Source organism: Neolamprologus multifasciatus, chromosome 6 (assembly GCF_963576455.1).
Source record: "Neolamprologus multifasciatus chromosome 6, fNeoMul1.2, whole genome shotgun sequence".
Classification (NCBI taxonomy): domain Eukaryota; kingdom Metazoa; phylum Chordata; class Actinopteri; order Cichliformes; family Cichlidae; genus Neolamprologus; species Neolamprologus multifasciatus.
In genome coordinates this window covers 32,608,974-32,628,439 of record NC_140444.1, presented here as the reverse complement: position 1 = coordinate 32,628,439, position 19,466 = coordinate 32,608,974, and the positions used below count along the sequence as shown (strand labels likewise).

At 40.3% G+C, this 19,466-nt stretch overlaps 1 protein-coding gene across 1 annotated transcript; it reads right to left on the bottom strand.

Moving 5' to 3' along the window:
* Positions 1–450: 450 nt before the first annotated feature.
* On the bottom strand, positions 451–17,843 carry c1qtnf6b (C1q and TNF related 6b). The gene is made up of 3 exons (XM_085163248.1): positions 17,578–17,843; positions 12,398–12,590; positions 451–2,810 (listed from the first exon to the last, which is right to left on the bottom strand). The coding sequence occupies exons 2-3, from the start codon at positions 12,576–12,578 to the stop codon at positions 2,263–2,265; spliced, it is 729 nt and encodes a 242-aa protein (XP_085019374.1). The 5' UTR covers positions 12,579–12,590; positions 17,578–17,843; the 3' UTR covers positions 451–2,262.
* Between the last annotated feature and the right edge of the window lie 1,623 nt (positions 17,844–19,466).

Sequence of the window (19,466 nt, the reverse complement as noted above, 5' to 3'; positions counted from 1 at the left end):
TGATCCAGGAAAGCTGTCCTGCTTTGTTTCCCCATAACAGTTTTCAGATCCCCATCGAAGGCTTAAAGTATTTACAGTGCTGCAGTCTGCCTTTCCTTCCCGAGCCTCCCTGAGGACGGCATTACAGCTAATGGGAGATATATGGCCAAACAGATGGAGCTGGCATGCTGTGGACTCATCCGCTGTCTCTCAGAGTTTGAGATGGGTTTTTGTTTGCTAGTTTGTTTGTTTATTTTAGAAATCTGGCCAGTTTTCAGACTTGATCACAAGTGTCATTCCCCTCATAAGGTTGAGTGGCCAAGCACTAATCTGGAGGTTGCAACTTGAAGAGAATTAGACAGGTGAGGAAAATCTTCCAGAATTGTTAACACACAAAGTATAGAGCTCTTCATTTGATATAAAACTACAAGCACTTTTGTTGCTCACTAATACAAATGAGGAGAGACTTGGTTTGTGAAGGAAATACTGTTTTTATATGTTATATAAACAAACACACGTAGACATACACAGACCAGACCCAACAGCTTAAGTGGTAAAACATATTAAAGCTATTATAGAAAGCTCATTTACAGACATTTACATAAACTGCTCTGCAGCCTCAAGTCCCTAAAACAATAAACAATAACTGTCAAATACATTCCTGCATTTGATAAAGCACCGTATGTATTTTCATATGCTGGGAAAGTGGTCAGCTCACCAAAATTACAAAAAGACAATAATGTAAATCCAGTTGTGCAATATTTTCATGCCACGTCACTGCAAATATAAGCACTCGAGTTGGATTATGATTTTCGTTATGTATGAGAGCAGATATGGAGTATGTTCACAGCCATTGTGATCCACTTGAAAAAAAAATGGGCTGGAGTTCACTAGCAAAGAAGAAATGTGAAGGAGTGAGAATGACTCCACCTCAACGATCTTACTGCCGTTAAGTATTTTTAGGTAAATATAATTACAACTGCTTGTTTTGTTTTGACAAACAAATTATGATGAATGCAAATATTTATCTATATTATTTTTCTTCTGTTTTTGAGATTGAACGACCCACTCTGATTTCTTTTGTATTTTTTTTATTATTGCTCATCTTCCCTGTGCTTTGTCCCTGATGTTCGTATTTTGCATTCTCGTGCATGACCTCTGAAGTGCTCCATGATCTTTGCCTTTTCCCTGCACCTCATCTGGATTGTTTGCTGTGCTGTCTGATTCCCTGTGTATGATCTCTGACAGTGTTTTGCATTAAAGATTGGGATGTTTGGACTTTTACTTGGTGTCTTGTGTTTGGGTGCATCCCTGTAGAATTTGTTCCACAAAAAGTCTGCAAATATTTGGTACCATTTTTGTAATAAAACTCACAACTAAGGGCGTAATTCAATGTATTTTATATGAAATTACAATGTAATTATATTTACCAGCAGGTACATAAGAGGGTAACAAGTCAGGCTTTTGCAAGAAACCTGTAAAGTAATTTTAAGTATTCGGTTACTTGCAGTGAGTAAATTAATGTGTAAAGCCTGGAAGTCAAATGTGTTTAAGTCCCTCCATAATGTAATAATTTCCTGTAAAGCACCTGAAGATATGCAATGCTTAAAATCGACCCTGTGTCTGTTAGCTGGTGTTTCGTGGAGTTGTCTAATGTATTTGCAATCATTTTATATTAGGTCTTTTAGATTCAGCATTTCCATTTCTGCATGGCTCCATACAGTTGGTGGAATGGTGGCAGATGTGGGAGGTTTTTGTAATTTGGATGAACTGACATTTTAAATTGCTTCTGTGAAAGAGGACATTTGTTTAATGAATAGCCGACTGCCACAATACATTTCACTCTGACAGATTCTATGTTGCTAAGAGGCATCGCACCATAAATGTCACATAAAACTGATTGCACAGATTTTAAACTCCTGAAAAATTGGTGTGACGTCTGATTAAAAGTACCTGAAAGCAGGTGATCATGGGAAATGGCACAAAAAGTAAGATCTTTGTACGATAAAGTATTTCTAGTGCAAAGAAATTATTTTAACTTTGTTCCCCTATGCTGTACCAATTGTGCCTCCTATTTTCTTTTTCTTTTTAAGGTTTAGATTTAAGCATTTTGGGCCGTCTTTATTTAACAAAACAGCATTTTCCTCTCTGGGTTGAAAGGAATATTTAAGCACCTAAATTGTTTTGTGCGCTAATAAGTACCTGTTTCTTGGCACAAAGTAATATCCCTGGGAAAAAGACTTAATAATTGGACCCACACAGCCTCTCCATCCTGCCTTCTCCTCACTGGATGCTGGGAGCCACCAGGTATCCATTGAAGGTGATGTAAACATCCACGTCGTCGCTGTAAATGGCGTTCTCCCGCTCCCTTTTGTAGAGCCGCACCCAGACCTCGTCGTTCAGAGCCAGATCCATCATGACGCTCTGACTCTGCATGATGGACCGCTCGCTGGGCTGAGCGTACAGGATCACCTGCTCCTTGTCATTGTGCATCAGGTGGAGGTATGTCTCCTTAAAGTTCCACGTGTGGATATTGACGTTGAAGAAGTAGATCCCGGGCACGTAGCAGTAGAACTTGCCTTTGAACATGTTAAAGTGCTCGTAGAGGTTGACAAACACAGTGTCGAACACCAGCGCCTGGTAGTAGTCCAGGCTGTGCAGGGATTTGCGGCGTCCCACAGAGAAAGAAGAGTGGGGGATCTTGCAGGCGTCTCCGGGTGTGCCTGCTTGGCCTTTGCTGCCTTTAGGGCCCATGGGGCCTCGGTAGCCAGGAGAGCCCTCCAGACCTGGTTTTCCGGGTGTACCTTTGTCTCCTTTGTCTCCTTTATCACCTAAAGGGACAAAATGAAATGTGAACAGGGAGGAAGACAGAAAACCCACAAGCGTGACTTGCATGTTTGAATATTTTAACCCTTTAAAGCCTGAACCATGAAATAATTGCCTGAAAATTCTATATTCTTGAAAATATAGTGTTTAGTAATCCTTCTGATGAAACCTTTCATTTTTAAATTTCATATATGAGTTTATATGAGTAGAAGTCTCAAAAACTCACAGGCTCAACACATGTATCAAATGTGATACACTTGGCTTAACAGGGTTAAAAGTAAAGCTCTTAACAGACATTTTAATAAAGAAGAGGTTAGCGTTTGCAAAGTGAGATATACTAGTGCTCACTGTACCCATTAATAGCAAAGGCATGTCAAGACCACATTAATTTATTCCCAGCTGGCTGCACCAGATGTTTCTTTCTTCCAAGAACTCAAAGTGATCTTGCCATTTAGCAAAGTGCAGCATTTAGTTGGATTCAAAGATTTTCTCTCAACTCTTCCATTTTCAGGTCTCCGTTTTATTGTGCGCACAGTACCATTAAGCTTGAACTTTTTCATAGTGGCTACAAATCTAGAAGCAGCAACAAATTCCAGTAAACCTTTTATATCTGACATTTCAAATCCTGATTATAAATCTAAAGGAACTCTTTCATGAGACCTTGTGAGGATAGCATGTCTGTAAAAAACAGTTTGTTTCCAGAATCTACTGCCTCATTAAATTTGAAGTAATCACAGCCAAAGACCAGAAGGAACTGTAATAATTTCAATTAAACACATTTATTTCTCCTTTTTCTGCTGCTGTTCTAGGCATCTGAAGGTGAACTGCTTTAGCTAGATAAAGGTCTGCTGACACCCTGAGACAGCACATGAGCTCTACTGGAGGAATGAGCATCATTCTTCTAAAACTGACTTGGAGCTTTCGTGATGGCGCACTGTTTCATAAAATCTTCTATAAAAGAACAAATAGGGGTTGGTGCAATCCAAAGGTATCAAAATGGTCATCTAGCCTTGCTTCCTTTAAATTGCCTCCCTTTTGGCCATACAAACTGATTGGTGCATTTAATTCATACACCAATCAGTCATAACGCATAACGCACATATTAAACAAATATGTAAGACTGCGTTCTTCCATTTGCGCAACATCTCTAAAATTAGAAATATCCTGTCTCAGAGTGACGCTGAAAAACTAGTTCATGCATTTATTACTTCCAGGCTGGACTACTGCAATTCATTATTATCAGGATGTCCTAAAAACTCCCTGAAAAGCCTTCAGTTAATCCAAAATGCTGCAGCAAGAGTACTGACAGGGACTAGAAAGAGAGAGCATATTTCTCCTGTTTTGGCTTCCCTTCATTGGCTTCCTGTTAAATCCAGAATTGAATTCAAAATCCTGCTCCTCACATACAAGGTCTTAAATAATCAGGCCCCATCTTATCTTAATGACCTTGTAGTACCATATCACCCTATTAGAGCACTTCGCTCTCGCTCTGCAGGCCTACTTGTTGTTCCTAGAGTATTTAAAAGTAGAATGGGAGGGAGAGCCTTCAGTTTTCAGGCCCCTCTTCTGTGGAACCAGCTTCCAGTTTGGATTCGGGAGACAGACACTATCTCTACTTTTAAGATTAGGCTTAAAACCTTCCTTATTATATAATTAGGGCTGGACCAGGTGACCCTGAATCCTCCCTTAGTTATGCTGCAATAGACGTAGGCTGCCGGGGATTCCCATGATGCAGTTTTTCCTTTCCAGTCACCTTTCTCATTCACTATGTATTAACAGACCTCTCTGCATCGAATCATATCTGTTATTAATCTCTGTCTCTCTTCCACAGCATGTCTTTATCCTGTCTTCCTTCTCTCACCCCAACCGGTCGCAGCAGATGGCCGCCCCTCCCTGAGCCTGGTTCTGCCGGAGGTTTCTTCCTGTTAAAAGGGAGTTTTTCCTTCCCACTGTCGCCAAAGTGCTTGCTCATAGGGTGTCATATGATTGTTGGGTTTTTCTCTGTATCTATGAAGCGCCTTGAGGCGACTTTTGTTGTGATTTGGCGCTATATAAATACAATTGAATTGAATTGAATAACATAACAAGACCACCTGTCTAATATTGTGTTGGCCCCTCTTTTGCTGCTAAAGCTTCCCTGACCCATCAAGGCACGGACTCCACTAGACTCCTGAAGGTGTGCTGTGGTATCTGGCGTCAAAATGTTAGCAGCAGACACTTTATGTCCTGGAAGTTGCTAGGTGCGACCTCCATGGATTGGCCTTGTTTGTCCAGCACATCACACAGTCGCTCAATTAAATTGAGATCTGGGGAATTTGGAGTTCAAGTCAACACCCCAAACTCGTTGTTGTGCTCCTCAAACCATCATGAAGAACTTTTGCTTTGTGGCAGGGAGCATTATCCTGCTGGATGATCCTGCAGTCATCAGGGAACACCATTTCCATGAAAGGGTGTACATGGTCTGTAGCAGTGCTTAGGTAGGTGGTACAAGGTTTCTCAGCAGAACCGGGAGCATCACACTGCCTCTGCCAGCTTGTCTTCTTCCCATAGTGCATCACTCACATACTGCCATCTGCTTGATTTAAAAGAAAACGTGATTCATGAGACCAGGTCACCTTCTTTCATTGCTCTGTGATCCAGTTCTGTTGCTCACATACCCATTGTTTCCAGGAGTCAGCATGGTCACCCTGATTGGTGGCTATACAGTCTTCTACATAACAGCCTGCGATGCACTGACATCTTTCTATCAAAAGCAGCATTACATTTTTAAGCTACAGTAGCTCAATCTTTTGGATTGGATCAAGAGGTCCGGCCTTCGCTCCCCACGTGCATCAGTGAGCCTTAGCTGTCCACGACCGTGTCGCTGGTTCACCACTGGAACACTTTTGATAGATTGATAGACTGACCACTGCAGACCAGGAACACCACACAAGAGCTGCAATTTTGAAGATGCTCTGACCAAGTCATCGCAGTATGGCCCTTCTATCAAACACATGAACTGTGAGAACACAATGTTTTCTTGCTCCCTAATACATCCCAGCCACTAGCAGGTGAAAAGATAATCAGTTTTATTCACTTCATCTGTCAGTAGTCATAGTATCATACCTGATTGGTGCATGTTCAGCTTAAAATATAATGTTTTAAAAAAATTACTTGGATATGTTTTCCTAGTTTTTATTTGCTCTTTTCTTGTTTATATCTGTCTTCCCTGGTGGATTCTGCTAAGCTGCCACCACACGCCACCAAATCGTCCTGATTTTAAATTTAAATGCGATGTGACAACAAGCTCTAAAAATGATTAATGAGATTTTGTGACTACTGACTGAAATGTCTCTATTTAAGCGAACATTTTGAGTGGTGCTATTATTCCCGAAACACAAGAGAATACTTTTGAGCTGATTGTACATTTGCATGTCAAGTGACACTGCTTATTCGGTAAGCCTTCCTACATGCCATCACCATATCGCTGTGGAACAGCTGTAAAAAGATGTGAGCCAAGAAAAGGCTCAGGCATACATAAACAGAAGCTAATTTAGGAGCAGTGCAGCTTACTGAAATTATGGGATGAAAAGTGGGTGACCATTTTCACTTTCAGCTGACAGCAGAGTTGGCTCAAATCTATCTATCATCAAGGATCTAAATGCAACTTTATTACAGCAATATTCTAGGCCAATTCGAAGATGGCTTGACAAGCCTAAAGGCAAGCACTTGTGCTCCCTATTTTATGCCATATACTGACTGGCCACTTCATTACACCTATTCAACTGCTCGTTAATGCAAATATCTAATCAGCCTGTCACATGGAGGAAGCCTAGTGCATTTAGGAATGTAGACGTGGTCGAGACAACCTGCTGAGTTTAAAACTGAGAATCAGAATGGAGAAGAAAGATGATTTACGTGACTCTAAAACTGGCTTTGGTTCTAGATGGGCTGATTATTGCAGAAACTGATGGTCTTCTGGGATTTTCCAAAACAACCATCTGTAGGGTTTACAGAGAATGGTCCAAAACAGAGAAAATATCCAGTGAACAGCAGTCCTCTGGGCGAAACTGACTTGTTGATGTCAGAGGTCTGTGGGAAATGGCCAGACAGCTTTGAGCTGATAAGAAGGCAACAGTAACTCGAAAAAACATTCATCACAACCAAGGAATGCAGAGATGCTTCTCCCTTGCAGCAGAATGGCTACAGCAGCAAAGGACCACAGTGTGGTCTGATGAATCTCAATCTCAATTTCTGATGCAACTTTCAGATGGTGCGGTCAGAACTTTGCGTAAACAACATGAAACTATGGCTCCATCCTGCCTTGTACTGTCCCAATCAAAAATGTAAGACCACTTGAAAAATGGCAGAAAATCATATTTTGCATGGTTGGATCTTGACAAGGTTCCAAGCAGAGCTTCAACATGCAACAAGAAGAAATGGGAGTGAGACAAAACATTTTTTGAGCATGCAATTTATTGGAAACAACGTTTAAACTGAAACAGGCTGTTTGACAGCTGATCAAAAGTTTAGGACCACATGCCAAGAGTTCATGATCAAGAGTTCAGGCTAGTGGTGTTAATTGTTTGGAAGTTACTGGGGATCATATTATTGGTTGGGTTTTCTCCTAAATACTGTAGTGCCTGTACAAAGAGATTACACTATAGCTTTTAGAAAAACAAAAAACAAAACTGGTGTATGATAGTTTCATCAGTTTTGAGAGGCTCTGAGGTTATAGGGTGATAAAAAGAAACCTGTAAGTATGACTTTCTTGCGAAGTCTTGCTAAGCTTGCTCTGCATTATTTTAGGCAACTAAAACTGTGGTTATGAGTTAAACACCTCTGGGATCGCTAAACCCCACAGGAAGAAGCCACAGTGCTTCCCTCTTTAACCATGACCAACACTTCCTGTAGAGGTAAACACTGCTCATCCTCTCCACAGAGCCACAGTGACGTCTCCAGCTGTGACCAGCGTCCAAACGAAAAAGTCCTGAGCAGAGTTACAGCAGTTTCCACAAACAGTAGCTTAGCAGCACATCAGGGCACAATGACCTACAGTGAGTGACTTATCTGGCAATAATACACAGTTACTGTTACATGTTGCAAAATACTTAGATGAGAAAAAAAACCCATTGTTTCTTTGGTTTGGAAACCTTTACATGTTTTTTAACCTATTTTTAACAAAAAAAATAAATAAATAAATTAAAAAAAAAAAAAAATATATATATATATATAAAATATATATGAAAAAATATAATGGCAAACAAGGAAATGGTTCGTCATGGGTTTTAATTTAATCACTAACTTTCATGTGCTCATTTTAATACATACACTATAGACCAGCGGTCCCCAACCTTTTTTGCGCCACGGACTGGTTTATGCCCGACAATATTTTCACGGACCAGCCTTTAAGGTGTCGCGGATAAATACAACAAAATAAAACCAGTACCGGTACCGAAAAAAAGAAAATTTATTCATAACACACGTGAAAAGACCAAGGAAAACCAAGTAAACGATAAAAACGATAACAAAATAACGCTGAAAACCGATAAAAACCCTGAAAACTATACATTTCACACCTGAGCCTCAACTCTCGCGGCCTGGTACCAAACGACTCACAGACCGGTACCGGTCCGAGGCCCGGGGGTTGGGGACCGCTGCTATAGACAACATAGAATAGTATTTTAAATATCACTAAAACTTCTAAAATAAATGAACCATCTGTTGCTCTTCTTGTAGGCAAATATAGGTCTATGACACTGTAGGTGTAGGATATTACGATCAGATGGTTATGAGTCACTGAATGTCTGGAAAAAGATCACAGACGGTGCTCCTTTCCCAGGCCTGAGGCCTCAAAAGTAGTATACATGGCAGTATGGGCGGAGATTGTAACAGCAGTTACAAGTGGAAAGTTAAATGAGAATTGCTGCAAAGATTCAGGAATGACTGCAACAATAAACTTGTTATCAAAGAGAGTCACATGCACTTAAAAAAGCACCAATTAGCCAATGGTATTGTTGCTTTTCTTTACAACTATGCAGCTGGAATGTGGACACTGCTGTTCCATGTATCAAGTACATTTCAAGCAACACTTCTTTTTATTTGTTTTTGATTTACTTGGGATGATTCTAGAGTCCAAAAGTGGATCAAAACCCACAAGTTGAGCAACTTAAAAGATAAACTTTAGATAAACATGTTAATTTGGGAACTGAAAGTACACTGACACTGAAAGCAGCAAATGTTAAACTGCAGGGTTTCATAGAAACAAACATAAGATCCTAAGATCCAACATTGCACAACACCAAGACTTAACTCCAAAGTCATGCATTTTGGAATCAACTTGACAGAAAGGCAGACATGAAAGGTCAGAGGTCAAATGTGATCTGATAATTGGATGGAAACTATAACATGTATTTAGACAATACCTAAATGTTGCAAATACAAACTAAGGCAACAGATTTTTAAACATAGTTTTAGAGATAAAAGACATTTTATGAAAGTTTGGTCTTATTTGACCTTGAAGTAATTATTATGATGGCTAATATGTTAGGATGAGTGACAAGCCCTGATCAGAAGACCTGTGGGTCCTGCTGGTGACATATAGATACAAACGTTTGCTAATATAGGTGGGCGATTCACCATGCACAGCCCTAAAGGTGAACAACAGAACCTGAATGTTGCATTTTCAGTCAGTCATCCAGGTGATTTCTTCAGTGTCAGTTAACTGCAGGTTTCCCCAACCTTATAAAAAAGTACATTATAGGCCGTGAGTTCCGTTTTATGATCATTAATATGCAAATCGTCATGACCTTTGATGAATGGCCATGAGTACCATTCACAGAGAGCTGGTTAAATGCTACAGTTGTAAGATGTTTCAAAATGCACCATTAGGCCCCCTCCTTGTTTCTACCAATAAAAACATAATGTCCAGATGAACAGAATCAGGTTTCTGGGATTTTGAGGATGGATCAAGACACCAAATTAACTTTTCAATGTAATGCTACTAAAGAAAAATATGTGGGTGTAAATTCTGATTTGCCCGCGACTGAAGGTTCGTGTTTCTTTTGAGAAATTTGGCAGGCTAGTGTCTCTCAAACTGAGATTGACTTACTGACTATGGTTACACTGTTTGAGTAAAACCAACAGCACATACTGCTGCTTTTTTGATCATGCACTTAGTTCAGTTTTCTTGCTGTGCAACGCACAGTCACATTTTGACTCCCCACTGGATCCATGAAATTACAGTTGGACTTCGATGAGGAAAGTTGTGACATGGCACAAAAACACTTGAACTGTGTTTGCATGTGAGTAGCTTAATCATAGACCAGCAGAGACATTTTTGTGGTTCAATGGTTGGACTGGTTTACGGGCTGATCGCGGGTCAGAACAGACTTGGCATGTCCGGTAATCAAAGAACCAACAGATAAAACAACAGAGTGATGACACATCATCTGGATCGCTCTGGCTGAGTTGGCTGACTGACTTATCATATTAAACACACATGTTCTTGCAAATCCCTCTCCAACTCCGTTTGTGCATCTCTTGCATTGGGAAATCCCACTGATTCCCACTTTTTAATCCCACTGATTCTCTCACAACACTTCCCCCTCTTTCTCTTACCTTCATTGTATATATATATATGTACTAGTATGTGCACGCACAGATAAAGCCACACAGATGCACAAACACTGACACTCAAAGTCTTCACTGCTGGCCTTCCTCACTGCCTGCAGTAACAGTAACTCAAACAAGCTGTCATGGATTTGACTGTGTAATCAGGTGTAGTCAGCACAGGATCCACAGTGTTTATAGGAGGGCAGATTAAGGAGTCAAACTGGACCACTTCCAAGTTTTATTTAATCTGCTTCTTTTTAATTTAAAGTGAGCCTGAGGTTAGTAGGACATGTTTTGTTGGTCCTTTTTCCCCACTTTCTGCTTGATGTGTGTCTATAGCTGTGTAACCGAGCCCACGTTTACTGGTGTTAATTTGTGGTTATTGAAGTAACCACGTTTTTGATTTTTTAAAGAAAATACACAATGTAGGAACAATTTGCCCAGAAATATTTGTGATATTGAAAGTGGGTTGTGATAAAGAGCTTTAAGATCAGGTAAGCTTTAAGGTTTCTCACATTTATTTTAATATTGCCCTGTAATTGGTAAGTATTAGTAGAAGCTATTGCAACAAGACAACCTAGGACTTTTTGGACCACTAAAAATCTGGGACACCAAAGTAACTGCCTGCTTATTTGGCAATGCAGTCTAGAGCCTGGTGAATTATACTGTGGCAAGCATTGTTTTTCTCTCTCTAAACGGGCCGGTAATTATCTTTGAGTTTAGTTTAGACCAAGTCTGAGTATCCTACAGCCCATTTCAAATCAAGTTACCCATTCTCTTAAAACTCATTGCACGAATATCTGGTTCAGGTTAGATGCAGTCCAGAATTGGATGTATGGTCAACCTGGTTCAAACTCTGAACCCCATGAAGACTCTTAGTAACCTCTAGTAACACAGTACCATGTAAGTCAGAGGTAACAGACAGGTAGCAGTCTGTTTATGTAGACTCCAAGTTAAAATGTCAAACTTTACTGCAGAAACAAACATGTTTAGAGGAAGATACAGAAAAAATACTAGCAGCCACCAGTGCTGGTCCTCAGTAGATGCGTTCTAGAGTTATCTTGTTCACGAAGTTGGGTGTTCATGCTACCCACCCCTCCAGCTGGCATGCTGACAACAATACCCCTCTGTCTCTTTGATGTTTGTGGTGTTGGTGCTTTTATTAAATATTTGCAACTGTATTAAAAGTAATATTGTTTGCCCAATTACCGAACAGAATATCCAAGAAGTCTGTGATGGTCACATCATGGATTCCTGACTATCTATCAGAGAGGCTTTATGTGGCAGAAGACAGGAGACTTTTCTATACAGTTTATAGCTGTATATATTATTGTGACATGCTTTTTAACAAACTGCAAACTTCCCTTGTTTGGCCTTTGAGCTTTGGCTTGTTGACTGATTCATTTATTATAAGAAAATGTCATTCCACCTCAATGAAATCCTTGCATACATTCATATTTTGATGCTGATATACATTTCCTACCACAGATACTGTGAAAAGCCACCATTGTCACTAGTATTTGGCTGCCTGCTGCTTTACAAAATGTTAAAAAGCGGCTGATTTTTGAAGTGGTTCCAGATTCCTTCTGTTGCGCGAGTATCTAATTTCCTTTTCACTGACAAGCTCTCATTTTACTCTCAGTTCCACTTAGCCATCACTGCATGGCTACACTTAGTAGCTCTATTGCATTATTATAGATATGTGATTACTCTCCTGATTAAGGAGTACTCTTCTCTCTCTCACACACACACACAGACACACACACACCTGGAAAAGGAAAAGCACAGACTTTGTAAATGCAGCTTAAAATAGAGCCCTCGTAGTGCACACTTTGAAGAGTGAATGATTTATTTTAAGGAAATTAACAAGCAACGATTCTCCAATCATGGCATCATTTGCATGATTGACCATCAAAGTGAAGCTGCAATTATCAACTGAACGCAGTCTGTAATCAGCAGTGTTTCAGAGCTTAACAGATGCTTTTCAAGTCCCTGGTACCTTTGAGGATGGTCATGTTAATGACAGTTCGGACTTCAGGCATTTGATACTGAGCCGTGGCTGCGGGAGAGTCTTGCTGGTCGCAGCATCGTCTGCAGAGTCTGGAAGGAGACCTGGAGGGGGAGGGGACACAGCAAACCAAGGGAAGGAGCAACAGCAGCCCGAAACACCCCGACAACATGGCTGTCTCAACCTGAGGATGGAAGAAAAGAAAAGAAATAAGCAATCAAAATAATGGTAATTCTCCAGGACAATGTTAAACCGTATGTCCATATGAGGCCACAGTGATGGCAGATGTTTACAGATGCATGCAACTTTATCGCTCATATAATAATAATGGTGTTTTTACTCTCTAATCAAGAGGAAATTGAAAGTGAAAAAAGATCAGCCCCCAAACCAACATTTTTTGGTTAGTTATGTTGTTTGTTGGTGTGCCGTATTTTTCACATTCCTGTGGAAATCTGGTCTTTAAATCTGGACTATAACTGCATCTTCTTAGGAGACAATGATATTGACAGTAATTCTCAGGTTTCTCTTGCAGCCCTTATTAGCCATTGTGTCCCTACATTTAGTGATCTATACAAGATATAATATACTACAATGCAATTTTACCATGACATTGTGGTTTTAGAGTTTCAGCAAGAAGTATTCAAAAACAAAGGCTTGAAAAAACCGTACTACTTCTTAAAAGTATGTTTGGCATTTTGAAATTTCAGCACTTAAGGTCAAATTGACAGACCAGATTATGTTATATTAGGATTATCGTATAGTATCCAGAGGATCAAGAAGTGAAATATAAGCCTTTCTATAGACTAAAAACAAGAGTGAGAAAGTTTTCTCAGGCTGGAAATTTGATCACAATATAAAACAAAATTAATATTTTGGTTGAGAATCTTTTCAAAGCTGTTTATTACAAATGAAACTTGAGTACATAATTGAAGGTTATGAAGAAAAAGACCCAAATGTGTCCATCATTATGTGCCTGTGTAACAGTAACCATAGCACAGACAATATGACACTTGATTGATGCTTTACCCAGAGTGCTTTATGGTAAAGCGAGTACATATGTTTCCAAGATGCATAACCCAGAGTCAGCCAGACCCTCCCACCCCGAAACTGTAACCACTGAGAAACACAAGACCATAAAATCCATCTGGTTAACAGGGGAATGCTACAATCTTTTCCTTTGAGCTTCCTTACACAACTAGAGACACAAACTTTGATGTTATATTAAATAAAAATCTCAAGATTAGTCTACATTAGGTTCTACAGTGAGCCCTAAGGAGCAGGGGATGTAACACTGACCAAACTGACTGGTGGACAGTGAGCACCCCTCATGATGGATCTTAGCACATTTTGTTTTCTGTGCCCCTCCCTCAGCCTGGTTCTGCTCAAGGTTTCTTCCTGTTAAAAGGGAGATTTTCCTTCCCACCATCACCAAGTGCTATAGCTCATAGGGGGTCATCTGGCTTTTGTCTTTATTATTGCATTATCTTTGCTTTGCTCGAGGCGGCTGTTGTTGTGATTTGGCACTATAAAAAATTAAATTGAACTGGAAACAATTGCCCAGTTTGTTGTTAACTACATATTGTTGCCTGTGGCTCAGGAATTAGAGCAGGCCATCTACATACTTAAAGGCTGGTTGATTGACCCCTGGCTGTTCCAGTCTGCATGCCAAAGTATCCTTGATACTGAACCCTGATTTGCTTCTGAATGACACATGTTGTATAAAGTGCTTTGAGTGCTCGTTTTCTCTAACATGACCAGCAACAGAAAATAGTCCATCAACAATTAATCAATAAAAATCTGAATATTGATCTAATATTTTTCCATTTACATGTGTTGTACTTTTCTGTTTTCTCAGAGAAGCATCTAAGTCTCTGAAAACAGTCTTAATAAAAACGTTTATTTGATAGAATTAGAGGCCTGCTGCTGCAGGAAATGAAGCTCATGAGAGTGGTATTCTTAGGCCATAAAAACAAAACTGCATGTGCTTGTCTGGTCTGCATTTTTCACATTTTCCTCTCATTTGCTCTTATCTATTTCATTTTCATCCTCAAACGCAACGCCTCTGAAAAGGAAAAGCATAACAGAACGAGAGGAAATGTTTGTGTGAGAAAGGAGAAAACTGAGGAAATGAAATAAACAGGGACGAGACAGATGAGAGATTCCCTGAGGTTTTTACAGTGATGGATGAATGTTAAAAGGATTTGAGATGACAGATGGCGCATGACTGTGGGAAAAATGAAATAACTGGAGCGCTGCCCCAACGTTTTTATCTGACTACTGATAGTAAAATATAACAGTTATTATCTGCCTCACTATTACAGCCTGTCAGATGTCACGCAACGCATCTCTGCTCTGTTCTCCAACATGTCTGAAAAATTAGGTTCAGATTTATCATATGAATTTGTATTTCTGTCATTTTGGCAATATTCTGCGGCAAATGCAACAAGAAATGGCCTTCGGTTCCCTTTAAAGACAATCCAGACTAAAGCTGTATTTCTGTCACAAAGCAGTAACCATAAGAAGAGGATGAGTGGTGCAGCTTGAAAGTGCTTACGTTGGAACGTTGAGCTGGTGTGGAAAATCTAAGTGATTATTTGGATTTTTTTCTTGGAAAGCTGTCAACTGTGGATTCACTGCAGTTGACACACAAAAAAAATATTTTGCAGACTTCAAAGAATCCCACATGTTACTGTATATTTGCTCTCCAGTTACCAGAGTGTCCAGGTGGCTTATTTTTACAGTGTCACAGGAACACAGTGCACAGGACAGGGAAGCGCTCAGCAGGCACTCTGCTTGACTGACTGGCAACCTGTCAGCTTATAAAAATCCAACCCTTAGTGACAGGAAGTAATATTTCTACAGTCCCAACATAGGAAACATTTGTTGAAATTATAGGTTTTGGTCAGTGGAGGCGGTGCCCAGCCGCTGTGCACCAAGATGAAGAAAAGATGCATCTTCTTGGGTTTTATGAAGCAGCTTTCGCACCTCAACCTTAGATAATGAGAAGAATCGCGTCATTCTGATGTTCTTTCTCTGGCAGCAACTGGCAGCAGCCAAGAAGTTAGCTAACATACTTAAAAACTATTGCTAGCAAATCTACATTTGGCCAACAACAAAGCAAACTAAATAAAATATTTGTTCATTGTATAAATGAATAAAGAAAATGCTTAAAATGTTGTTAATTTGTTCTTAAAGAGAGTTTTATATAAAACTCAAAGTTATGACATTACAAAAATTACAATTACAATGTTGATCCTGGACCAACATTATTATGATGGGAACAACACCAACACGGGGATATCAGATACATCCCTTTAGAATTAGCATTTCACCTGTAACAAGCATGTGTTTGCACTGTGAGCGAAAACCAAAGTTACCAGAAAGGACCAACACAGGCAGGGGGAGAACGTGTGTACCTCTGTCTTAACAAGTCTTAAAACAGTTCAGGGCTCCAGCGTGTTCATGAAAACAGCCTGAACAAGTCAAAACTTCAGCAATATTTATGCCATATAAAAATACTGTACAAATGCCTACATGCATATCAGTGAACCAACTAGAGGGACTATCATGGTGTCATGCGCGTGTCCTACGTAGAGCCTATGCATAGCTTTTCAGACCATGTCCACATATTGTAGCTATTAACTATCACCAGGGGGCAGTGTCTGTGGGGTTAAACCAATCAGCTTTTGACCTATGTATGCCAGGCCTGCACTGTTGCTTTTTGTAGGACTGCATGCAACCACGTACGCATAGATGCATATCTCACATCCTTCACCCTGATAGCTGAATATCAACACAAATGAACACCAACAAGGTTTTATCAATTCTGCTTCAAACGATGGGTTGGAAACGTGATCATGTGGCTTCAGGCCAATCATTGTAAATGGCAAAGGTGAGGGTCGAGCATAAAACATGGGTAGCAACATTATTTGATGCATGAGTGCATTTAAAGGTATTGTTTAGGATTTGCCCCTAAAAGTACCACTTGAGGTTCTCCACGTTGGTCTAACCTGGTATATCCCATCCACTACTCACCAGATTGGCAAGAATATTTATTTATTTACCGATAATTAATATCATAGTCTCCAAAAAATGAAGTGACATTTCCTCCAGCACCATGTGTTATCCTTTTGTGGCTTTTGGTAACACGTCTTGGCATGACCGTAACATCTGTCACAGGATGCGTCCTATAAGCCCAGCCAGTTCTTACTAAATTGCTTCTTACAGTTTTGGAATCAAATCTCCACCTGTCTTTAATAAGTTCTACATTTACATGCTTAGGTTTTTGAAAACTAATGACCACATTAATGACCTGCCTTACTGAAGACTATGTGGTAACCTACCATTCAGTGTGTTTTCTGTATTTTGGCAAAATTTGAAAATACTGCAGAAATGTTAAGGGGGATAAACAGAAACATGAGTTACACTTGAAGATTTCGGGCAAGCACACAGCAGGCTGACACACCCTTGGCTTTATTTTATTATGCAACATGCTGTCAAATTGATTAGGCCCCACATTCAGCTTGCTTTAAGGCAGGAAAAGAAAGTGTACAACAGACGTTTTAAAGTTACTGAAAGCTGTGCAACTACAAAGGCAATAACAATTAGTCAGATTTTATAGCTGGTTTAATATCATCAAACAGGAACAAAAATTTATCTCTTACATCATACTCTACCAACAAACATCACCCCAATGCGTGCCTGCGTGTGTGTGTGCGCGTGTGTGTCTGTGAATCATAACAAGTAACAGCCACTAATCAGCTGATCAACACACACTGCACTCATGCAGCTGTTATAATGAATTGCTTTAAGAAGCCACGTCTACAAAGCCAGAGCATCAACTTGGCATGCATCTGCACTCCGGATAAAGCACATACGCGCGCGCACGCACGCAATGTCAGGCAGTAGGCCGGCGCGTGAGAGCGTGCGCGGTGATATAGCTGCTGGGGTAAGTTTGCAAAAGAAAAAAAAAGCTACTGCTGAGTTGGCGACTTGTGAATAACTTCTTCAGCCTCTGCACGTCTCTGCAAGCGCACCACCGGCTGCTTTTTTCTTTATCTTCATTCACCGTTTCTTTTCCCTTTTTTTTGTACAGCATTACGACGCAGAGTCGGTCGATTGTCATAAAGTCACTGTCACATCTTGTCAGAGTGTCTGGTCGCTTTTCTTACCTGCAGGAGTCTCAGACGAGGAGGAAAAGCAGACTGCTGGTGTCAGACTGAGAGGAGGAACAACTGAGAAGAAACCTCTCTCTCTCTCTTTCTCTCGCTCTCTCTCTCTCCTATACACACACATTCCTCCCTCCCACTCCTGTATATAACCTACCCTCACACACAGCACAACAAATCCTCCTCTTTCATCAAATAACATAAAGTCAGTGTTACTCCCTTCTCCCTGGTGTGTTCATTTCCTGCAGCCCCTCCTCCACACAATCTCTCTCTCTCTTTCTCTCTCTCTCCTTAAACCATCACTTTAAGGAGAGAGATCCATCACTCTTACTTAACAGAGAGTCAAGATAGCTGCGCTTCCATCCAGGAGTTTTATAACAGGGAGCTAAAAGTGGCACGAGGAGCTGTCACCACCCAAACTCTAATATAGGTCATCGCTCTCCTCTGTCCAGGCAGCGCAGATGCCCATGACTCAGATTCTGGACTGCAGCGACATACTTTCATTTAATTTGTTCCATTTCAAAACTATCCCCGTCATAAAATCCTGCTGTAGCTGCTGTTAAGACTGTGAAAATGCATAACCAGCATTTTCTTTTCTAAAACATGCTGCAGAATATCAGAATGAATTCAGCAGGCATGGGAGTATCTATCATCTGGGTGTCCTGGTGGTCCAAGCGCATGAAATAAGCGCATCCAAAATAAACAATTTAGCCAATTTAGATTCTGTTTATTTAGTTTTATTGGTATATCAAATTGTTCTAGTTCTTAACAAAAAGGTTATTGACATTTTCTTGGTGTCTTTAAAAAAAACATTACTAAAAGTGGTGCAGGCAGCCATGAAAATCATAGGTCAGACAGCTCGTCAAAGCCCTCAGTCCCTTTATGGACAGTGTGTGTTACAATAAGCCTGGGGAATTTCGTGTGACCCAACTCACATCCTGTTCTCACAATATGAACTTTGTACTTTCTGGCAGAAGATACAAAGTTCCACACTGTAAGTTTGAAAGACTGAAAGTCATCAGTTGCTTGTTCAATTGATGCTCTGAACAGCACCGTGTACTGTGGAGGTCATTGGGTGAGTGCAACCTAACAGTTACACGTACAGTTATTGTTCATGTTGATTAGTGTTATTAAAATGTGATTTATTGTGCTTTGTATTCTTGGTAGTTTTAAAGGCTGTACTGTCAACTTGGATTTGAAGTCCAAAAGTCCAAAACTCCTCCTTAGGGATCATAAAGTAAAGACATTCTGAAACACAAAATGGGTGGCTTCCATGCCCAGCGCGAAACCACTGTTCTCAGAGATTTCAGTCAGCTGATATTGCAGTGCAAAGACTGAAAAAGACCTGATAGCAGTGAACGTGAGCTCTTAACTAAACAGCAACCTGAATGGCAGAAAAATGAAGCCAGTGCAGACCTGGCAAAAACTATAGTTCCTCCAAAAGCCAGCTGAGGCTGGCTGCACACACAGGACTCATCTCACGTCTTTAGCTATGAAAATAACGTATTTACATCCTGGTACAAAATGCTGGTCTCTAGTTCAAATCGCTATTGCTATCATTAGCTAATAATTTAGCTCTTCACCTGTACAAACAAGGTCATTCCTGTTTCTCAAAAGAACATTTTGCTAATGCTGAGGCCATGGATGGTGTTGTGTAGATTTCTACAAACTGAGAGCTAAGTTCATTGGATGCCAAACTATCTAGCCATCTGTTTTGTTAAATGCTTGTCCAGATCAGGTTCACAGGGAGGCTGTGACCAGATGTCAGAGAGCGAGAGGCGGGTTACAGCATGGACAGGTTGCCAGTCTATCACAGGGGCCACAGTGGACATCTGTATCCTCCGTGTCTTCCCTCACTTTAACTTTTAATAATGTTCACCCTCCAGATATGA